This window comes from Phacochoerus africanus, chromosome 2 (assembly GCF_016906955.1).
Source record: "Phacochoerus africanus isolate WHEZ1 chromosome 2, ROS_Pafr_v1, whole genome shotgun sequence".
Classification (NCBI taxonomy): Eukaryota; Metazoa; Chordata; class Mammalia; order Artiodactyla; family Suidae; genus Phacochoerus; species Phacochoerus africanus.
This window is the reverse complement of record NC_062545.1, coordinates 263,812,972-263,834,913: the sequence shown is the minus strand read 5'-3', so window position 1 is coordinate 263,834,913 and position 21,942 is coordinate 263,812,972. Positions and strand designations below refer to the sequence as shown.

General features: G+C 56.8%; 1 protein-coding gene across 1 annotated transcript in view; it reads right to left on the bottom strand.

The window, feature by feature from the left end:
- Positions 1-2,765: 2,765 nt before the first annotated feature.
- The window catches only part of DAB2IP (DAB2 interacting protein), a 127,171-nt gene continuing 107,994 nt past the window's right edge, over positions 2,766-21,942 (bottom strand). The window contains 9 exon segments of the mRNA XM_047768317.1: positions 2,766-5,755; positions 6,526-6,613; positions 11,290-11,483; positions 13,408-13,560; positions 14,223-14,426; positions 14,428-15,124; positions 17,178-17,356; positions 19,203-19,404; positions 21,167-21,403. Of these exon segments, the coding sequence (XP_047624273.1) occupies positions 5,588-5,755; positions 6,526-6,613; positions 11,290-11,483; positions 13,408-13,560; positions 14,223-14,426; positions 14,428-15,124; positions 17,178-17,356; positions 19,203-19,404; positions 21,167-21,403 (2,122 nt within the window). The 3' untranslated portion in view covers positions 2,766-5,587.

Genomic DNA, 21,942 nt, shown 5'->3' with positions numbered 1-21,942 from the left:
GGCTCTGGTTTTACTGCTTTAAGGTGCAGAATGTGACCCAAACTGTTTTTCTGGCCAACTTTTTGAGGTTTTGGTATCTCGATGTATACAGTCAACTCTGGGTACTGTTCCAAGTATCCTCGAAAAGAAGGTGTGTTCTCTCTAGGGTAAGAGCTTGATGCATCCCTGCTTGTTAAACCTTATTAATTGTTAAAACCCTCTGGGTTCTTATTGTCTTCTTGATCTGTCATAAACCATTACTGGGGGTGTGCGTGTCTCAAATGCAACTGTATTTTTGCCAATTTTTTTTCCCCGTTGCCTTTCCAGCAGTTGCTTGCATTCTATTTGATGCTACTTAATCCACATTTGAAGGTTCGTGACTTTTGTACCTTCATGAGAAATGCCTCTGTCAACATGAAGTGATTTTTTTCTTCTGTTCCATTCATCGCTATTTCCTTGAATTCTATGTTTCTGTGGCATTGTCCAGGCAGAAGGACCTGCTTGGGGACCAGGGTCAGTGGTAACAGAAGCATGGATTTAGAATGGATAAACAAGGTCCTGCTGTATAGCACAAGGAACTACATCCAATTTCCTGGGATAGACCATGATGGAAAATAATATTAAAAAAAGAGTGGGTGGGTGTTCCATCGTGGCTCAGCGGAAATGAATCTGACTAGCATCCATAAGGGCCCAGGTTTGATCCCTGGCCTCGCGCAGTGGGTTAAGGATCCAGCTATGGTGTGAGCTATGGTGTAGGTCACAGATGTGGCTCGGATTCTGCGTTGCTGTGGCTGTGGTGTAGGCTGGCGGCTACAGCTCTGATTCGACCCCTAGCCTGGGAACCTCCATATGCCATGGATGTGGCCCTAAAAAAAAAAAAAAAAAAATGTGTGTGTAAATACACACACACACACACACGTATATATATATACACACACACACACACAGTTATATAACCATATATATGTGTATATATATATGTCACTTTGCTGTACAGCAGAGATGAGCACATTGTAAATCAACTATACTTTAAATAAAAAATAATTAAAGCAGCATGGAGGGGGCCCAGGGTTTGGCAATAAGGTGTGATGGTGTGAGAGACAAGCCAGATTATAGAGGGCTGGGGCAAGAATGAGAGGTGGAGATGGCAGGTCCCTGCAGGCAGTACATTTTAAAAATGTTATCTGAAGGGAAGAAAGCCCAGTCTGGAGCAGGTGGAGACTAGGTATTCTTTTTTGAATTTATTTGGCTGTGCCCACGGCATGCAGTTCCTAGGCCAAGGAATCTAACTTAAACCACAGTAGTGACAATACCTCCTGAAGCTCTAAGGCACCAGGAAATGCAGAGACCTGGTATTTTCAATGCTGTGCAAAGGAACGGTAGGGGCTGAAGAGTTAGGTGTCATGACAGCAGGGGTGGGAGTAGAATGCTGGCCAGGGGCTGACTGGGGAGGGATAGGGGCCAATTGCTCTCCTGCGGCTGCTATGCAGAAGGAAGTGAGGGTGCGGGTGGGGCGCCTGGCTGGTGGGGAGCCAGGGAAGGGTCAGAGGGTCATGGCTGGCATCTTCGCCTAGTGTGGTAGGCAGGTGACTCTAGGAGCAGGGAGTGTGTCTGGCTGGGGGGCCTGAGCAGAGGTCCCCGTTTGGCTGAGCTTTGGGGGAGGGGAGAAGGGCACCCACAAGGGCAGAGTCTGAGGTGTTTTGTTGTCCTGCAGTGCTCAGCCATCCTGAAAGCCTGGGCTGGACCCAGGGCTGACATGGTCAGAGTATATTGTTGCGAGAAGGGCCGAGGGAGGGGAGACCACAGGGGCTAAGCATGACGGTTACGAAGACACAATGGTTTGGGAGGAAGGGACCTGTCCGAGGACGGTGATGCTGTGAGGTGGATGCAGGAGGGCTTGATGGGGAGGGGTCCTCACTGGAGATTGATAGTCTGCGGGGCCAGGATGCTGGGCGGGTGGGGGGGATGGAGGAGCAGAGTCAGAGGGGCAAGGGGCGGGCCGGGGCGAGATCAGTGTTTCCTATTGGCTGAGTGTTGAGGAGGGCTTGGGGAGCAGAATGCAGCCCTGGCACAGACAAGGGGCAGACTAGGCCAGTGGCAGCCAGCAGCCGGCCCTGGCACGTGGCTCCCTTACATCCCACCCCATACTATCAGCCGCCCCCTGGCTTCGTGGGAAAGCACAGGAGCAGCCCAGGGCCTTCTCTGTGGGGATGCTGACGGTACCACCCTGGCAGGAGCCAGAGGCACCTGTGCAAATGATAGAGCAGCGTCTCCAACAATTTGACCAGGTGTATCCCTGGCCCCTTGTCTGTGTCGTTTCTGAGGAGATACGCTGTGGCCTATACTTGTCCCCCCATGAGTAAAAAGGGGCTGCTTTAACCTTGAGGGGTTACTATGGTACCAGGGGTATGGCACCTAGGGGTGCAGCTGAAGGAGCTCAGGGGCTGGCCTGTTCCCAGCAAAGGCCTAGGTTCAGCCTTACAGTTGCCTCTGGTGCATGTGTTGGGGCTCCCCACGTATCAGAAGTTTGGATTTTAAGTCTAGTTCAGCCAGGACCTCCCTGGACCAACCTCTCTTCCCTCCTGGAGTCAGATTTCAGGGGATGGGAAAGTGCTTGGAGCAGGGTCTGGCAGCAGCTGGCATCCGCTGCACGGAGGAGGTGGAGGGGTGGGCCCCTGCCCAGAGCAGCCGCCAGGGTCAACCAAGGGCTGGGTCCCTGCGTAAAGAACTCAAGAGTCACCCCTGGAGAAGCTCCTGAGACAGGTGAAGGGAGAGGCGAGTCAGGCTTAAAATAGCTAAATAAATCTTTAATATTTCTAATTGCAAATGTACAGAAATTGCACAGCCACACAGTCTTAGAACACCAACAACTTTCTCTGTACATTATTACATAGAGTCACAGCTGGAGGGAGGAGCTCCGGCCAGGACTCCGTTTGCATTTTTTCCTTTTCACATACTTACAAAAGGGGGGGCAGGGAGGTGGAGTGGGGGCGGGGGGCAGCTTGGGGCTGAGTGTGTAGAAAAGAGGGGCTGTTTCCCTGGACAGTCTGCCTGCTGCAGACAGACGGGGTGTGGGGGGCGGGGGCGCACCCGGGGCAGATGCCCTGCCGGGTGGGGGCTCCTGGAGCTCTGGCCTTGGCTCCCCACCCCCCTTTGGGCAGTCAGAAAGAGTCTTCGCTTATAGGAAGTTTGGCAGTTTTCCTTCACCCTAAACATGAAAGCCAAGCAAAAAAAGTCAGGCCTCTGTTGGCAGGAGAGGGGAGGGGAGAGCCTTCTCCAGCAAGGCTGGGCCTGGGGCCTGGGGCCCCCCAACAGGGACTTGTCTTCCCTCGCCCACCTGCCCTCTGGGACGTGAGTACACGTCCCCACCTCACCCCGACAGCGTGCCGCAAAGCCAACAAATCAATGCCACAAGCAGGGACGAACCCCCATGCCCAAATCCCCAACCTCTGCCTCCTGCCCAATACTGTTCTCTAGATTAAAAATAAAATAAAAACCATCGGAGAGCAGCGGTCCCGGGCAGCCCTCGGCAGCACCAGGACTAAAGGACTATGTACAACCATTAGGTTTTGAAATAGTTACATTACAGTCAAACACCAAGAACATTTACAAAAATTGTCAGACTTGCAATTCAGATAAAAATCTGTGGAGAGTCTGTACACTTTTACAGTTTTTGCACTAAGTAAGGCTCTTGGCCTGAGAGCTCACAACCCAGGCCAAGGGCCGCCAGCACCGGCCCCAGCTGGCCTCCTGAGCCCGAGGGCCAGGCCCTGGGAACCTCCCCCTGTATTGCTAAGAGGCGCTGGGTCCGAGGTCTCGTGACGAGGCAGCGGTGGGGGAGGGGGGAGGGAGGAGGGGCGGGCGCACTGGGTAGCAGGGGCGAGACTGAACCAGAGGAGGGCGTCGCTGAGCCAGGCCCTGCCCCTGCGGCCGGAGGAGTGGGGCCGGGCCTCAGCCCCAAGGCCCTCCTTCCTGAGGTCTGACCCCAGGGGGTCCTGCCCTCTCCCCACCAGCAGGGCTCTGGCCTAAGGGACCTGCGGGCTTCATCTAAGAGCCCTGCCCAGAGCACAGGCCCAGGATGGGGTGCACGTGGGCCACTCCGCCCGCGCCCCTCTTCCAGTGGAGTCTCCAACCCCAGGAGCAGAAAGGGCCTCAGCTTCGTAGGGCTGAGGCAAAAGGGGCAGCTCCCACAGCGGACCCAGCCCAGCTCCCCTGTGGGGCAAGCGCCCCAGCTCTTGCCGGGGGGGGCGGGGGGGGGTTCCCCAGGGCCAGGGGTGGGACCCAGGAGGGACAAGAGAGACCCAAGCTCCTGCCCACCTATGTCCCACAAGGGGGGCGGGGAGGGCTGACCAGCTACAGAATAGCCTAGCGCTGAGGGGGTGGGCCCCGCGCTGGGGTGTGCCCCTCCCCTGTCTGCAGCGCCTGGGTCCGAGGCTGGGCCCGGGAGGGGTGAGGCAGAGGCCGCCGCACACGCGGGCGGGTGCAGGCTGCTGCTGTCTTGGAGAGGGAGCAAGTCTAACATCCTCCAGGGCCGCTATTTCCCATGCAGTGCGCACGCTCAATTTAAAAGGCCCCTGTGTTCCAGCAAGCGAGCAAGCGGGCTTTTGTTTCTAATGCATACTGTGAAAGGAAAAAAAATCACAGTTATCCACCTTCTCAGGGCCTGTGGGTGTTAGAATTTTTTTTTAACCATCAATCAGGACAGCTCAGCCTGTCTCTCGGGGGCAGCACCAGCTGGCCACTCCCTGCGGGGCCACTGCACCCTGGTACACTAGCTCCAAGAGAAGGGCAGGCACCACGCGGTGCCTCCGGCGCCAACTCTGCCCAGATCTTTGGCTGGGGGAGCCCCAGAGCATCAGCCCGCGCCCACATGGCAAATGACAGAGGCTCTGGAGCTGCCCGCAGGTACGAGGGCCCAGAATAAAAAAGGGCTGTGATCCCCAGCGGGTTTGTGTGGCAGAACAGGTTAGGAAGGGAGGGCAGAAGGGGGAAGGTGGAGAGTCTGGGACAGGTATGGGGGTGAATCCTTGGTTTCTCACGGCCAGGGAGGGTCCCCGCGCATGCAGTGACAGGTGCTCAGGGTGGAGACGGGTGGGGACCCAGAACTCTGGTGGCTCCATCCCCCGCACCCTCTCCCTGCCTGCAGACAGTCAGCTCCTGGAACTGAGGGGCAGGCCCACAGGGCAGGAGGCACGGGGAAGCCACGGGAACACGCCACGCGAACAGGCCCTGGGCTCTTCCACCCGCCACCTCTCCGGGCAGCTCCCTCCCTGGGGAGGAGGGGTTGGTGAACTCGGCCAGGTGATGCACGCCACGCCACATTCAACGCCAACAGAGACACGCTGCGGCAGGCCCCTGCTCCCCCCCAGGCTGTCCCCACTCCCCAGCCTGCAGTCTCTTTGGCCTGCACCGAACTCGCTTCTCGGGGAGCGGGCCGGTGCCCCCGCTCTCGCTGCTCAGTCTCTCGCGGCTCCCTCTGCGGCCGCCTCCTGGACCTCGGGTGGAGGGGGAGGCGAGCCTCGGCCTCTCGCCCCCTGCGCTGGGGCTGCTCCTCCCCAGGCCGAGACCCCGCCCTGGGCCACCACAGTCCTCCCTCTCCTCGGGCAGGTTAACAATTGCTGCTGTTTCGGAACTCGCCGTTCTCGGTAATCTGCAATTTGGTGGGGTTGGTGGGGGAGATGCCGTTACGGGCTTGCATGCTGTACCTCTCTTTCAGCTGTGTCAGGGCGCTCATGAGGCGGGCGTTGGCCGCGTCCAGGGAGGCGATGCGCTTCTCCTGTGGACAAAAGGGGCGTTAGCTAGGGTCATGGGATGGGCTCCTGGGCCAAAGGGATCTCCCTGGGGCTGTGTACGCCTTTAAGAAGTGCTGGGACAGGGGAGGAAGGTGGCCTGGGGGACCCCGGTGGGAGAGGCACCGAGGTCCTGCTAGGGAGGAGGTGGCATGGCCATCACAGACCAAGACCTCCTCAAGCCTGCCCTCCTCCTGCTTCTACCTCATCACCTGCTTCTCACACAAATGGAGCAGCCCAAGCAGTGTCAGGCACCAGCTCCTCGAGGCCCCGAGAGCAGGTGTGTGTGTGTGTGTGTCTGAATATAACACAGAGGTCACAGCTCCTGGTCAGCCCACACAGTTTCTGGACTGAGCAAGGCCTGGCCCTTGAGAGACAAGGGTGCAATGTGGGTGTAGAAAACTGGAGCCCAGAGTCTCTTATGTTGGGAAGCCACAGCTCTGAATAAGAGCTGCCCAGCCTGCTGTCCCTGGGCTGTCCCCCAGCCCTCTCTGTTCCCCTCCCAACAGCTTCCACTCTTTGGTCAGAATTCCCAGTGAAAGGCAGTACCCACCTAACTGCCCCCTCTCTTTTCACAGCCTATCCTAGTGAGCCTGTGGTCCACTGAGACCCTCAGCTCTGACTTCCTGGAGCAGAGATCCTGGTCTCCTAGCCTTAGCTTTTGCGGTGGGGTGTGACTGAGGATGTGAAGAAGCTAAAGTCACCCCCTCCTTATCTCAGTCCTTTAACACCTGACCGAGAGGCCAGAGCCCCACACCTGGGCATCGATGATCTTCTGTTTGGAGTCTACGGCTGCTTGCATCTCCGCGTGATCCTTCTTCAGCTCCTCCTCTACTGACATCAACCTGCCACCAGAGACAATGACAGTCAGCCTGGCATTTGAGGGAGCAAGCGGGGAGGTGGTGTGGGGCCTGGAGGGCCCAAAAATCGAGGTGGGCTGAGCCTGCTCCTGCCTTATATTCCACCCCGCACCAGATTCTGTCCCCAGATCCCCAGACGGCCCTGGGGCTGCCCCTTTCCTGATGTTCTTTCAGGAGCCAAGGGGGTGGGGGTGGGTGTTAGATGCTCACCACACTCCAGAGCCAGGCAGGAGGTGTAACATGCTAAGGCCTGTGGTTTGACTGGGAAATGAAGGCCCCGAAGGCTCTAGAGCTCCCTCCACCCACTCTGCACTCAGGGAGGCCGTGGCGGGCACGGGAAGATGAAGTTGCATGGAGCAGGGGCACAGGCAGGGCGACAGGGGCTACACCCTGCACTGGAAGCTCGGGTTTGTGGGAAGAGAACAGGAAGTAGCTGCCTTGGGGTGGGGGTGGGAGCGCACACTGAACTGGACAAGCGAGGGGTGCTGGTGGGGTGACGGGCAGAGAAGACGGGAGGACCACCATCTAGAGAGACCCTTCTGGGCCGCCTCGTTCTCGTCCCTCGTGTATGCTTCAGCCACGCTGATCGCTGTCCTCTTCCCCCCCCTTCCTTTTGCCTTCAGACCCCACATCCTCTGGGTCTGCACCCTAATGCCCAGACTCTGCAGACGCCTTGTCTCCTCTGCCCCAAAGACATCAGGGCTCCACGGGCCTCCCTCAGCCCTCCATTCTTCCTGCTCTACCCTCTTCTCAGACGGGCTCGCCTCCTGCTCTATTTCCGTCTCCACCTGCGCAGCTTGAGCAGCGCAGCGGAGCATCTAACCCTCAGGCGAGCTCCTAGATCGTCTCACACCAGATGTGCAGGGAGGTCAGTGGTGCAGGTACCACCCAGGGCTGTCATGAAAAGGCAATGGGAGTGGGGGTTGAGGAAGAAGGGGTGTGGGGTCATGCCAAGGGGTTCCCTGTCACAGAAAGGTAAGACACTGAACAAAGCCTCTAAGAAGGGGGCTGGAGATGTGGAGGAAGAGGGAGAAACTTCTGCTTCCAGCTATGGTGGAATAACAAGCACTGGATAATAACCTCCTGTCATTAAAAAACAAAACAAAAAAACACAACTCAAAAACTGGACAAAATGTGTGAAGTAAAGGTCTCTAGACACTGGACAGCAGGCAGTATAGTACAGTGACTCCTAAGGGAAGAGCAACTCTAGGTGAGCCCTGCCCACTGCTGGGGGTGTCCAGGCAAGCAAAGGAAGGAAGTGACCATATGGGGTCAAGGAGGCCCTGGGAGAACCAGGCGGGGTAGGGCCAGGACACCACTTGGCTCCTAAAGGGTTCTGGTGGGCTTGGGCTGAGGACTGGTCTGCACATTTGTGAGAAAATAGCCAGGCTGGGGCAAAAACCATTGGAAAGGAGTACACAGAACAACCCCAAGGACAGTTATGATCCTTCCAGGCCGTAGGGAAAAAAATGTACTAACAAAGGAGGCATCAAGTGGACCCCCCGGATTCCCCCACGAAACTGCTCTACAGTGGCGCCAGAATAGGCCTAAAGACCAGCCAGGACCCACCCCAGCAAAGCTTGAAGGCAAGCCTCAGAAGAATCAAACTGATTCTTTTAACCTCATTGTGTCCCAGAACGAAGCCCCCAAATACTAAAAGGAACACAAAACATCCAGCAGCTGTGGAAAAGTGACAATGTCTGGCGTCCAACCAAAAATCACTGAGCACGTAAAGAAGTAGGCAAACATAACCCACAACCAGGAAGAAAATCAATAAAAACAGATTCAAAAATATCAGAGGATATAGCATCAGTAGACAAGGACCTTAAAACAACTGCTACAAATATATGCAAAATAGTCAAGAAAATACAGGAAAGTGTGAGCACCATGAGAAGAAAAATGGGTGGGATTTAAACCAGACTGACAGCTTAGAGGCCAAAGGGGAAAAAAAAAACCTGAAATGAAAATTTACTGGATAGGATTAATCGATTAGACACTGAAGAAGGAACAATTAGTGAATGTGAAGAGACTGTAACAACCTAAGATAAAACACAAAAAATGAAAGAAAACAACACAGCATCAGCAGAATATGGGACAACATAAAGCAGCCTAACATACGTGCAATAAGAGTCCCAGAAACCAGACTGGGGAGGCAGAACTGTATTCCACAGATCCAGGAGCTTAACAAGTCCAAAAAACAGGAAGAAAATATGCCAAGGCACATCATAATCAAACTTGCTGACAATCAATGATAAAGGAAAAAAAAAATCTTTAAATCAGCCAGAGAAAAAAGATACATGAAGTTCAGAGGAACAAAGATAATATCCGAGTCCCTCCTGTTACAGCTAGGATAAGGGCTAGAGTGGGCCAACTGCTAATTTCAGTAATAGTCACACCACACACATACACCTGCTAAAAGAGGAGATTTTCATAGCTGTGATAGACTCTGTATGGCCTGCAAAGCCTAAAATATTTATTATCTGTCCCTCTACAGCAAGTTTCCAATCCCTGCCCTAAGGTGACAACAAGATATAGCTAATATGCCAATAAAGGAGATAAAATGGAATCATAATATTCAATCCAAAAGAGGACAGGAAAAGGAACAGATAACAGTACAGAGATAGAAAACACGTAGCGAAGTAACGGGTTCAAATATAATTATATTGACAATTACATTAAATGTAAAATCATCTACACTTTCCAATTAAAAGGAAGAAACTGTCAGATTAGACAAAAAGCAAGAACAAGAAAGTATCTGGAACAGAAACTCACTTTACATAGAAGGACAGAATTGGGTTAAAAGGGAAGGATGAAAAGGATATACCAAGCTAATACTAATCAAAAGAAAGGACAGCTGTATTAATATCCAACAAAGTAGACTTCAGACCAAGGAGTATTATGAGGGATAGAGAAGGTGATTTTATAGTGATAAAGAGGTCAGTTCATCAATTGCACATAACAAGCCTACGTGCATCTAAAAATAGTTTCTGTGCACATAAAGCAAAACCAACAGAAATGAATCCATCGTTATGATTAGAAACTTCAACGCCCCTTTCTCAACAACTGATAAAAGTATAGTAAATGTACACAGAAAAGCCACTCTGGCTACACAAGACACAAACAACACTATCAACCAAGTGGGCCCAATTGACACTGATAGTAGGGAGGAAATACACAGGATTGGTTAGTGAAAATAAATGCTAAGCCATGAAATTCAGGAGAGCATGCACCTCTCAAGAGAATAGACAGAATGAGAGGAGTTCCCGTCGTGGCACAGTGGTTAACGAATCTGACTAGGAACCATGAGGTTGTGGGTTCGATCCCTGGCCTTGCTCAGTGGGTTAAGGATCCAGCGTGGCCGTGAGCTGTGGTGTAGGTCGCAGATGCGGCTCGGATCCCATGTTGCTGTGGCTCTGGTGTAGGCCGGTGGGTACAGCTCTGCTTGGACCCCTAGCCTGGGAACCTCCATACGCCGCGGGGGTGGCCCTACAAAAGGCAAAAAGACAAAAAAAAAAAAAAAAAGGAAAAGAAAAGAATAAACTGAATGAGGAGGAGGAGGTCCTCTGGTTGAAAAATGTTTCCTTTCTTGGAACCACAAAGTGAGCCAAGAGCAGAGCTGGCAGTCAAGTGAACAGTGGGTTTCTAGTCACCCTGGTTATAGGCCCTCTGCTCATGCTAACCGTTTTATAAAGAACCAACCCGTAAGTAAATCAAGCAAACAATAATTAGGAGCAGAGAAACAGGTGGTCTAAATAAGAGGCATTAAGGAAGGATTTTTACAGTGGACAACGCAGGAAGCCAGGTGGAGGAACATTCTGGCTTGGCATACCTGCCAAATCTAGCCTGATGACAGGCTCTTGCCCCGTGTAAACAAACTAGCTGTAAATCCACACTGTCTCCTCTTGCACCTGGTATCACTGTCATAAGGAAGTAAACTCCACAAGCGGGACCTGGATGCTCCACCTTGACTATGCTCCCTGCTTGCAGACATGCAGGAGGGGGTATCCTCTACCCGTGGGCAGAGAGAGAGAGCAATCAACACAAATAAAGATAAGCCACCAATAAAGGTGAGAGTCGGCACGCAAGTCAGTGGTCCCCCCGGAAATCTTCCTGCACAACCCACAGGCACCTTAAAACTCAACATATCCAAAACCAGCATCCTCTCGCTCCCTCTCCATCCAGTGATCTTCTTCCAAAGTCCCCCACCTCAGTAACTGGCACCATGACCCATTTGGATGCTCCCGGTAAAAACCTACAGGTTATTCTGTCTAATTCTCTCTCACCTCCCACCTTCGCCCAACTGCATGTGACTGACATTCTTTCCTACTTTTCCTGCCCTGGACTGGGTCCTTGGTGTTTTTACTGGCACTCCCATCAGGCTCCCAAGCTCACCAAGGAAACTCCTACCTCCAGTGGCCCCAGGCCCTCTGCGAGCTCCTTGGCTGAGCTCCCTTCTGCCAGGCCACCTTCACACTCTACCCCCACACTGTCCTGTGTGGGCTCCAGGCCTGTGCCATGCTGTCCCCACTGCCTGGGACACCTTCTCTCTCCACGCCTGGCTCATCCTCCACCCTTGAGGCCTCCTGGAGGACAGGGCGCAGGCCTGCCCCTCTGTGCCTGCGGGGCCAGAACTGGGGCCGGAGCAGGACAGGCCACCCCACCTGCTGATGATGCCCTTCATCTGGATGTCCTTGTCCTCCTGCTGCCGTCGTAGCCGCTCCTCGCCCTCCTCCAGCCGTGCCTGATACTCTAGCACCAGCTTCTGGGTGGTCTCCTCCTGGCACTTGAAAAGGGTCTCATACTCTTCCAGCTTCTTGGTGGAGATTCGCAGCTTGTCCTGAAGCACTGCCAGGTCCTGCCAGGAGGGCAGCGTGCCACGGGCACAGCACCCAGGACAGAGAGCACAGCGTCGTGAGCCCGAGCAGGGGCACAGGGTTGGGGGTGGGGGGGGGAAGCCCAGCTCGGGATGCCCCAGGGGCCGTCACCAGCCTGGCCCACCTCACACAGTGGGGAGATGCCCACAGAGCATCTCCTGTGCCCCTGGCCGAGGCTCTCCCACCCTGCAACCTGACCCTACAGGTATGAGGGAGAAAAGGACGCACACCCAGATCTCTGAATAAGGCTCTTGGGCTTTTCGTTATCAACAGAGGTTAAAGACCTCTTGAGTACATGAAGGCGATCTGCCGGTACTGAGAGGCGGGGGCTCTACAGGAGGGGAAACTGAGGCCCAGAAAATGAGTGACCCAATCACGAGGGGAGGAGAGCGACTGACTCATGGGGGCGAGATCCTAGTTTCCCAGCCTCGTCTGCTGTGGCAAGTTGCATGGGAGCGGTCCCGGGCTTTCTGGGTCTGGCTCGGCCCAGCACTCGGTCTTTGGGGAAGAGGAGGGGTGTGTAAAGTGGCAAGAGAAGCAGTGAGCTGGGAGGCTGTGCTGGACACAGGGTGAGGCAGGGTCAACACTGGAATCAAGGCGTTGGGGGCCGGGAGCCGTGAGAATACGCGGATGGGGGAGGCAGGAGAGCCTCTCCTGGAGTCTCGGGCAGTGGGAGCCCAAGTCACTCATGAGCAAGCGACTGCCCAAGGGTCAGGGGGCAGCAAGTCTAATTTCTGAAGCAAAGCGGACCCCAGAGCAGAGCCCAGCTCCAGGGGGACAGCCCCATCCTGGCTCTTTTGCTCGGAGAGGGCTTGGGAGGGCCCTCCCGGACAGAGGCGGGATGACTGAGGCAGGACCAGGGAACTCCAGTTTGCCGTGAGGGTTAATAGCAAAAAGAGCAGAGAAACAGCGCTCATCTGCCCAAGGAACAAGGAAAGAGGACACCCCAGCTGCAGCCTGACCCTTGAAATTGTTTAGAAAATCCTTGCAATTCTATAGATGGAACATAGGGTCAAAGGCGCAGAGGCTGGGTGAGGCTGGCCCTCCTTGCTCCCAGCCAAACTCCAGCCCTTGGAGCAGCATGCCCACGTCCCCTGGTCCCCTTCCCGTAATAATGGCGAAAGCAGGTGGAGGCAGTGGACCCAGGGGATGGTAGAGAAGGCAGGATGCAGCATGGACATGGACCTGGCCCCAGGCTCGGGGGGAGGGAGGGGAGGGCTTTCCTGGGGCCAAGAGAGGTGAGGGCACCCACGGTGACGGAAGGAGGTGGCAGCTGTTCTGGGGGGGCCTTGCACTGGTCCTGTGTCAACCGGGGCTTTGGCCTCCAGGAGGAGATAAGAACCAGCCGTGGGGCATGGGCAGCTGCCGTAGTAACAAAAGGACTTTGGAGAGTGAAGCATGCCATTGCCCACCAAGTGCTGTGTAGCGAGGGTGGGATTTGGATGTTTTAGAACCAGTATTTTTCTCCTGGCAGGAAGAAAACATCTCAGCAGCAATCTGACATCATCCCTCCCTGGCCTCCTCCCAGACCTGGTGGAGACAGGGACTGGAGGAGAGCCGGGCCATGGGCAGGCACGATCTCCAGGGGCCTGGCTGGGGTGCCTTGCCCTGCTGCCTCGGGCACCCGTGCCTCTGCCTCTTTGTGCATGAGGCTCCTCCAAGCCCTGCCTTCTCCTCAGGTCCCAGGTTCCACACAATTCCTAGGTGAATCACAGAGGCAGCCCATAGAGGAAACCTGAGGTCAAATTCCACTGACTCCCGTCCTCGTGTGGGACCAGGCGCAGAGAGGGAACTGGCCACTTTCAGGAACAAGCAGTGCCCCAGAGTCTGGGCTCCGGGGGGGGGGGGAGGAATTCTGCCAGCAACCTCGGGGAGGCAGCCCCAACTGCCAGGGTCTGGCGTTACCTTTTCGGCTTGGCTGAGCTCCTCCTTACTCCTTAGCCTATCCCTGTGGGGGGGGTCTGGGCCCAGGGCCTCGTCTTCTAACAACTGCGCGTTCATGGTCAAGAGCCAGGCGGCCGTGCGGTCCAGGGCATTGGGGCTCACGGGTGAAGGGCCCTGCGATGAAACAGAGCTGTGAGGGGCTGGAGAGGGGTGGGGAGTGGTCCCGGGTGAGCCACAGGGATGCGTGGCTCAGAGGGGGTCTTTGGCCTACTGGGCACCTCTGAGGCAGCCCCTGGCCCAGGGAATTCCAAACTCCTGGGCAGCAGCCCGTGGCAGAGTCAAGAGTCCGGGTGGCCTCCCGGGGGGGGTGGGGGTGGGGGGGCTCTCTGCCACCCAGGTGAGAGCAGGGGAGCTTGGCCCAGCGGGCTGGTGTCCAGCCCACAGCACATCTGTCATCCGCACTGCGTGCAGAACCTGGAGGCCAGCTCAGAAGAGGAGGGGAGACAGGGGGGCCAAGTCAACTCCTACCCTGGGCGGGGCTTTAACAGGCTTGGAACTGGAGATGGACTCCTCCACCTTTGTCCCTGACCCCAGCTTTCTCTAAGGGAACTGGCAGAGGGATCTTCGGGTCGAAGTGTCCCTGGTTCAGAGGACTTAGGCCGGGGCCAGTAAGGCCGGGGGCAGAGGGTGGGATGGGGCCGAGTGTGACATCATTCAGCATGGGATGGCAGCTGGGTGTGGGTGGCGATGACATGACCGGGAGGAACAGCACGACAAGGGGTCCGACCACCCCCCAGGCGGCAGAGCCCAGCCTACCCTCCACCGGCAGCACTGACCTGCTTGTGCACCGCACGAGGCTTCAGCTCGGGGCTGTCGCCCTTGGAGGAGGAGGACTGCTGCCGCAGCCGGGCTCCGGGGCCAGCCCAGTCGGGCGAGGCCGATGCCAGGGTCCCGCTTGAGGGCCGTGGGTACTGCAGGGTGCTCAGCAGGGTGGGTGGCGTCCGGCCTCTTGGGGCAGGAGGTGGTGGTGGGGGCGGGGGGTGGCGGCTGGTCGATCCGCCGCTGCGGGCCGGCGCTGTTCTGCCGGGGCACCGTGGGCTGCCCGCCCTTCTCAGTCAGCGACATCTGCCTCCGCGCCAGCTCCCCAGGGCGCCGTCCGAGGTCCTCAGCAGCAGCGGCGGTGGCACTGCTGAAACTTCCCAGTTTGGCGGCAGCCGCCAGCTCCTCGCTGTTGCTATGGGAGCTCAGGGAGCTGTGGCCCTCGGAGCCCGAGTCACCGAGGCCGCGGGGAGACAGCGGCAGGCCGGCCGCCATCTGGTACACAGGGTTCTGGAAGGAGAGCGGTGCCAACAGCTGGGGCCGGCCTGGTGCACCCTCCGAGGTGCCCGGTGTGGTGGGCGTCTGGCCTGCCCGCCGCACAGTGGCCAGCCCTGCCAGGCTCACTGGGGCTGCCCGGGCCGGCCACCCAGCCACCAGCTGAGCGGCGGGCGCCTGCCCATCGGCGGCGAGGGCGTCGGGGCCTGCTGGGGAGCCCGCCTCCCCGTCCAGCGCGCGGGCGTCTTGGAGGTCCACCATGGACAGGCTCTTGCCACCGTTGGCCATCTGAAGATCGGGCTCGTTGGCTTCGGAGTAACTCGAGCTGCGGGCAGGTGAGGGCTGGACCCCGGAGGACCTTGTGACAAAAAACAAGTCCTTGTTTTCGGGGGTTGGAGACGGTAACCGGGTGAAATCTATCAGACTGCAGGGAGACAAGCACACACAGGGAAAGAAGGGGGAAGAGAAAAACTGTGAATGTGGCCGAGGCGGTCCCGACTGACAGCCCCCACCAACCTGCCGCCCAGCGGCCTGAGCCAGGGTTGGGGGAGAGGGGGGAGGGGAGGGAAGGCGGGGGAGGGGAGGTGCAGAGGCGGCAAGAGTGGGAGAGTCCTGGGGACCAGTGGCCCAGCCGCAAAACCAAACCACAGCTGGGGCAGCTGACCCTGGAAGAAGCCACCAGGAGGGCCGAGGCGGCTCCTCCACGGAACCTCTGCTCTAGGAGCCAGTGCTGCCAGCGCCAGGCCAAGCTGCTTGGCAGGCCTGTCCCCTGCTCGGCTGCATCTTGGGGCCGTGAGTTCTGGGGCCTGGAGTGTTCTGGAAAATTCCCCTTAGCTAAACCCAAACCCAAAACGCAGTGGCTCTCTGCCCTCCAAGCATCCTGCACTGAGAACCCCAACTTCAAAGCCACAAAGGTTCTGCCTCTTCCCTCTTGTTCCTAATCAGACTGATAACCTGAGTGGGGGCCTGCACTGAGCAAAGCCTCTTGCTGAAGCCTCCTGCTGCCACCCCTTGTCTGACTGGCAGGCGGGGGCTGGAGTTTCTGGCAAAAACAAGGAGTCAGGAGGATCCTCCAGGAATGACTCAGGCAGGGAGGGTCTGCACCTGCAGTGGCCCCCCCCGCCCCCCGAGAGGTCTTCCGGCCCCACTCCGGACCCCACCTGGAAGCCAGCTCCTTGCAAGAAGGCACGTGGTGGGGCCAGGTGGGCTTTGGAGGGAGGGATGTGGGGGGAACAGGGCTCAGTGTGGGCGGGAGGCAGCAAGAACTTATGGGTTCGGCGTGGGCTTGGTATAGAGTATGGCTTAGCCTGGGCTGGAAGAGGAAGTGCCAGGCCCCAAGTGATGGGACTTAGGCAGGCAGGCTGCGACCACTCAGGGCCAAAGCACTGGTGGGCTGAGAAGTGGACAAGAGCAGCAGGCGGAGCTGGGAGAAACCCAGACCAACCATGAGCCTGGCCATCCTGCCACATGCCCACGTCAGGTCTCTTAAGAACCCATGTGCCCAGCCACCTCTAGGGCAAAGCAGGTCCCCATCTGAACTCTTGCTTTGCTTCATTTGAAAGGCTGTATGAACAGCCCCCCTCAAGACTCAGAGGGATGCGGGAAGGGTGTCAGGTCTCCGCATCTCCGCCCTCCTGCTGGGCCTCCAGTCCCACGCGCCACACCCCAGGCCCTGACTCAATGCCCTTGCCTGCTAAAAGCCTACTGCTGCTGCTGCTGCTGCTGCTGCCGCCACCAGCCCAGAGTCAGACAGCTCCCACCTCTGCTGCTCCACCCTCATGCCTGCTAGCGGGTCCCAGATGGCCCTGGGAGAGGAGCGGAAGGTATGATGGGGCATGAACAGTCCAGTGTATATGCCAGGGCTTTTGAAGGAATGTCCTCATTTTGATGTCAACACTTGAGAACACTTGCCTTTCCCTCCACTGTGTGTACATGTGCTTGATTTACAGGCTCTTGCCCCAGGGCTGGGGGCTCAGGGGGCTGGGCCTCAGCATCTCTCTAGTTTCTGGGGCTCCCGGTCTCTAAGCCTTGCAGAGTCACCTGAGCACCTCCTGGAAACATATACCCTTGTGCACCACTTGTGGCGATTATGATTCACGTATAGGAAATATGAGGAAACAGGTATTTTTAACTCACAAACCAGTGATGCACAAGTGGTGGGGAACCGCAATTGTTCTTCAACAGAAGGTGTCGTTTCTCTAGGCTTTGTTTGTGCTGGTCCCTATACCTAGAATGCCTTTTCTACTAATGGAAATGTTACTTTTCCAAAAAAGCTCAAAACTGTAGCACCACCTCCTCCAGGAAGCCTTCTCTGATTTTTCCCAAATAGAAGTTCATCACTTAGGGCCTGTAGAACACACTGAGTCTCATCCGGCTTGTTTTATAAACACCTGTGGAGGTATCCTCCTCCCCAAATGAGAACGCAGATGGGCTTACCGGTAAACCCCACAACTCGAGGCGTGCCTGACAATTCTTACCCAGAGAGATCGTTCTCAATCACCATCTTCTGAAGTCCAGCTGAGATGCTGCTGCTGCCAGAGCCAGGCGTCGAGGCCAAGTCGTTGGTCCCTGTGAGCTGCCCACTGCTTGGGGTGCTCAACGCTGTGTGGACATCCCTTAGGATTCGTGGCAGAGGCCCCAGTTTGGATACAATGCTCTGCAAAGACAGAGCAACAGGCAGGTGTGATCCACTGCAGCCACTGTGTTCAAAAGTGCTGAGGAGTCAGAAATGCAGGCCCGCCGCCCCGCCCTGCAGTCAAATCCAGCAGGTCTGGGAAGCGGGGAATGAGCCTCAAATTACATTCCTACCAGTTCCCCAGACATTTCTGGGACAAGACGGGGAGGTCCATGGGGAGAAATGCTCACCTTGTCCAAACCCTCCACCCTCACTGGTCCCACCTTGGTGCCCTCCAGAGAGGAAAGGCCATGGGGGACCCTAGAAGTTCCCCACCTACACCTCCCACTGGAGAGGCTTCTGGGACGCTGCCCCGTCAAGTCACCTACTCCACAGGGTGGGCTGGACCCACCTTAACACCTGAGCCCCCATGGCGATGGCCCAGGCATGGAGCAGGCACCACTAGACAGATTACACATGGCTGGTCAGGCACAGCGTAGTGCCTGGGTTCATCTGAACCTCACTGCCCTGGTTCAGACTGTGGTGCTAAAGGTTCTAGGCTGGGGAAAAGGGACTCTGCCTTCACCTGCTTAACGCCCGGCTTCCACCTAGGGTTTTGTGCAAAAAGAAATAACTCACATGGTCAAAAGAGAAGAGACGTGAGCAGCCAACAGCTCAATTTTAAATCCTGCTTCAACGCTGTCAGCTGTGACGGCTGCTGACCGTCTTCCCTACCTCTTGCCTGGCCACACAGATATGGAGGACGGTGGCTGGCACAGGGGCTAAGTGGTGACAGCAGAGTGACCAGTGCTGGCAGCAGTGGAGGAAAGGGACTTGACCTCATTTCCATTTCTCCCTCCTGGGTCTCTTGCAGCCAAAGGGCAACAGACATAAAGGAACAGAAATGACTGCAACAGCATCTGTTTGTAGTGAAAAAGCTGGGACTGATCTGAGTGTCCAGAGACATAAACGGTGCAGTCATATGACTGGACAGCCTGTGGCCATTAGAAAGGTCACAGTGAAGATGCAGCATGTACTGTGGTGGAAAGACGCCCACAACAGAGAAGTGAGAAACACACATGGCACGCACAGTTCTCCCTTTAACAAAAAAGGGAAAGAACTCTGCCTATGTGTACTTAACATATGCACAGATATATCCAGAAGGCTGAACACCAGAGAGCCCTGAGTGGTCACCTGTAGGGATGGGACAGGAGCAGGGAGCCTTCCAGCCCTGCCTCAGCAGTAGCTACTTTTGTAAGATGATCTCAGAGCCCTGGGAAGCAACAGATGCTCTGGATGTGGATCCTGGGAGGCCCAGCCCTTGCTGCCAAGAACCTGTTAGCTGTGTGGGCTGGGGCCGCTGGGGGTAGTGGAGCCCCAGGCCACAAAGGCTCCCCTCCAGGTGGCTGCAGCAAGGTCCGGGGGTCTAGGAAATAACCATTTCAGCTGATGGTCAAGGGCAGTTCTGGAAAGGTTTGTAATATCCTGCCTGACATGTTGAGGTGCAGTATCTTCAGAGTCTATCTTTTTCATATCAGTGAACTTAAAACCCAGAGCAAAGACATTTTCGGAGAAGCAGCTAAATTCGATCACATTTCTTACAGGTAGGGAGCACACCTTCACCTGTGGACTCCACCCATGTGATGCAGTGTGCGTGCAGACACAGCTGCAGCCCCAGCACACAGAGTGGGTTCTCCGGGCGAGTGGACATAGCGTCCCCACCAAGGAAGTGGCCCCGAGATCCCCTGGTGTGTGCCGACAGGGCTCGGGCAGGGCTGCTGATCCACGCCACACAGGTGAACCCTCTGACCTCTGTGGTTACACTGTGGGAGGAGGCGCAGCCTCCAGCGCCCCCTCTGCCCTGTCTCGGCCCTGTGCGGATAGGCACCTGCTCCAGCTGGCTGACGGCCTCCCAGAGCAGCGAGTGCAGGCTGGAGAGCTCACGGCCCAGGTCGATGTAGCCCTCGAAGCCGGCTGTGTTGGAGATGGTCTCCGGGTTGGAGATCTCCAGCAGGAAGCGCTGCATGTTGGTCCACTCGTGCTCCAGGAACTGGTTCATGAACGACATGTACTCCTCCTTGCTGCCAAATCTGGAAGTGGAGCAGACGGGCTAAGTGCCCTGGGCCCCACCCAGGAAGCCCCTTCTCTGAGACCCTCACCTCCTCAGCTCCCACCCCTCCCCGCCCGAGGTGGCTGCCTCCCACGCCATTCGCTCCCCAGCCAACTAGTCCACTCTGACTTGGGGTCCTCCTTCCTCATGGGACCTGGAATGCTTCGTGGCCCTCGTTCCCCATTCACTGCCGGTCACAGTCTCCATCCTCTTCCCCCGATGGTCAACGGCCTGGTGGCAGATGGCTCTCAATCCAGGCCTGGCCAGGTCTCTCTGCTCAGCTTTCAGACATGTACTCCGTGGGCACCTCCCTGTGTCCTCAGCTTGGGCAGGCCTGAGGTCGCCCCCATCACCCCGCACTGGCTCCCTCCTCTAGGACTTGCTATCCCCCAGTGTAGATGCTACAAGACTGGTGGTGGTCAGTCAACTCCTTCTTCCTCCTCCCCCACAACTGGCCAATTTTTTTTTTTTTTTGTGTGTGTGTGTGTGTGTCTTTTTGCCATTTCTTGAGCCGCTCCCACGGCATATGGAGGTTCCCAGGCTAGGGGTCCAATCGGAGCTGTAGCCACCTGCCTACGCCAGAGCCACAGCAACAGAGGATCCGAGCCGCGTCTGCGACCTACACCACAGTTCACGGCAACGCCGGATCGTTAACCCACTGAGCAAGGGCAGGGACCGAACTCACAACCTCATGGTTCCTAGTCAGATTCGTTAACCACTGCGTCACGACGGGAACGCCTACAACTGGCCAAATTTATCTTCTAATCACCCTGACCCTGCGGCCACCCTGACCTAATACTGCCGCCACCGTGCTTTTACGGGAACCACAGCTTTGCTCTCCTCCCAGCCTCCTGGCTGCCAGTCCAGCTCCTTCCACCTGCCCTGCCCCACTGCTGCCAGGCTGACCTCTGCAGGACCCAGGACAGGTGAGGGTCGTCTTCTCCCCTTGCTCAAAGCCCTCTGGCAGCTCCCAATGTCCTTCAAGTTCCTGCTGTCCCCTTGGGTCTCATCTGCCCCTCCCCCCAGCAGGCACCTGACAATTCAGAACACGCATGGTGCCCAGTGCCTCCTGTACACAACCCTCCCGGGCCTGCCCACCTCTGTTCCTGCTGCCTTTCGCCCTGACACGCAGCTGGGGGAGCTCGTCTTCTAAGAAACCACCCTCTTTCCTCTTCCGCGAAGCTTAGGACCTCCTACGAGGCCGGGTCCCTCTCCATCACGGCTCTCTCCTCTGTTGACATGCCGGCTCCAACAGGGAGGGGACCAGGTGTGAGTCACAGCCCAGCATGGCTCCACACCTCATGAGAGCGACAGGTTGACCCAGCCCTTCTGTTCTCACCCACTGGCTTCAAGGGGCAGCGGGAACACAGGTGCTTCATGAGCAAAGACGTCCTTGGCAGCATTGGACAAGGACACAAGCCGAGAGCCCGACCACAGGGGACGGGTTAGGGAGACAAGGGCCCTTCTCCCGGGAAGGGACGTTAGCCACTCACTTCAAAATGAAGCTTGTGAATGTTAAGTACATGGGAGAATCCTTATGATCAAATGTTCATGCAAAGAAGCAGAAGGAAAAAATATCTTGTCTTCTCACCTTTGAAAATTAAGGAAACATACCGAAATGAAAAGGACCGAGGGTGGCAGGGACTAAAGCCGGGCCTGTGGCACAGTCCAGCTCTGGGACAGACCCCACCATGGGCTCCAGTCTGTGCCCCGGCTCTGCCAAGGCAGCATGAGGCACTCACTTGGCGAAATTGGCGAGGTTCTGGGTGACCTTGGCGATGAGGGTGAGGGTGCGGGCAGTGCGGTCATCGGGGTACTCCTGCAGCAGGTGGAAGAGCGAGGGCGACATGATGGCCGGGCAGAGGAAGCGCAGAAACAGGGAGGCGCTGATGAGCCGCTCGCTGATGTCGGGCCGGCCACGGCTGCTGCATTCCTGTCTCCATGAGGCAAACACCTCCTTCAGCTCCCGCGGGAAGACGCTGCGCAGGGACAGATGAGGTATCAGGAGGGTGCCAGCACCACAGAGTGCAAAGCAGGGACCTGGTCCGGGTCCAATGGAATCCTGAAGGCTGTGTGCCCTCGGCCTGCCACTGGAGTTCTCTGAGCCCACTGCACTCCTCCGGCCACCCTCAGGGCACAGGAAGAGCATAGGGCGGATGCTCGGCGAGTGCAGACACCCAGGCCAGTGGGGTGGGACACAGGCGCAGTGGAGCCAGAGGGGAAGCCAATCCCAGGGGGCTTCACCCTCCTCCCACAGGGCAGGCACCTGGATCTAGAGGAGAGTGAGGGACCCACGGCGGGAACAGACCACTGCCCCTTGGTCCCCATGCCTGGCTTCTGAGACATACTCCCTTTGTGCAAATGACGTCACAGGAATTAGAGGTTTTCAGCAGAGCTAGCAGTGAGACCAGAAAGATGGGAGGATCCGAACCACAGAGTGAGACCACAGCTCTGCGCTTTCTCCACAGAGAGGGAAATAAGGCAGCGGCCTCCCACCAGCGGGTGTGGACAGGCTTCC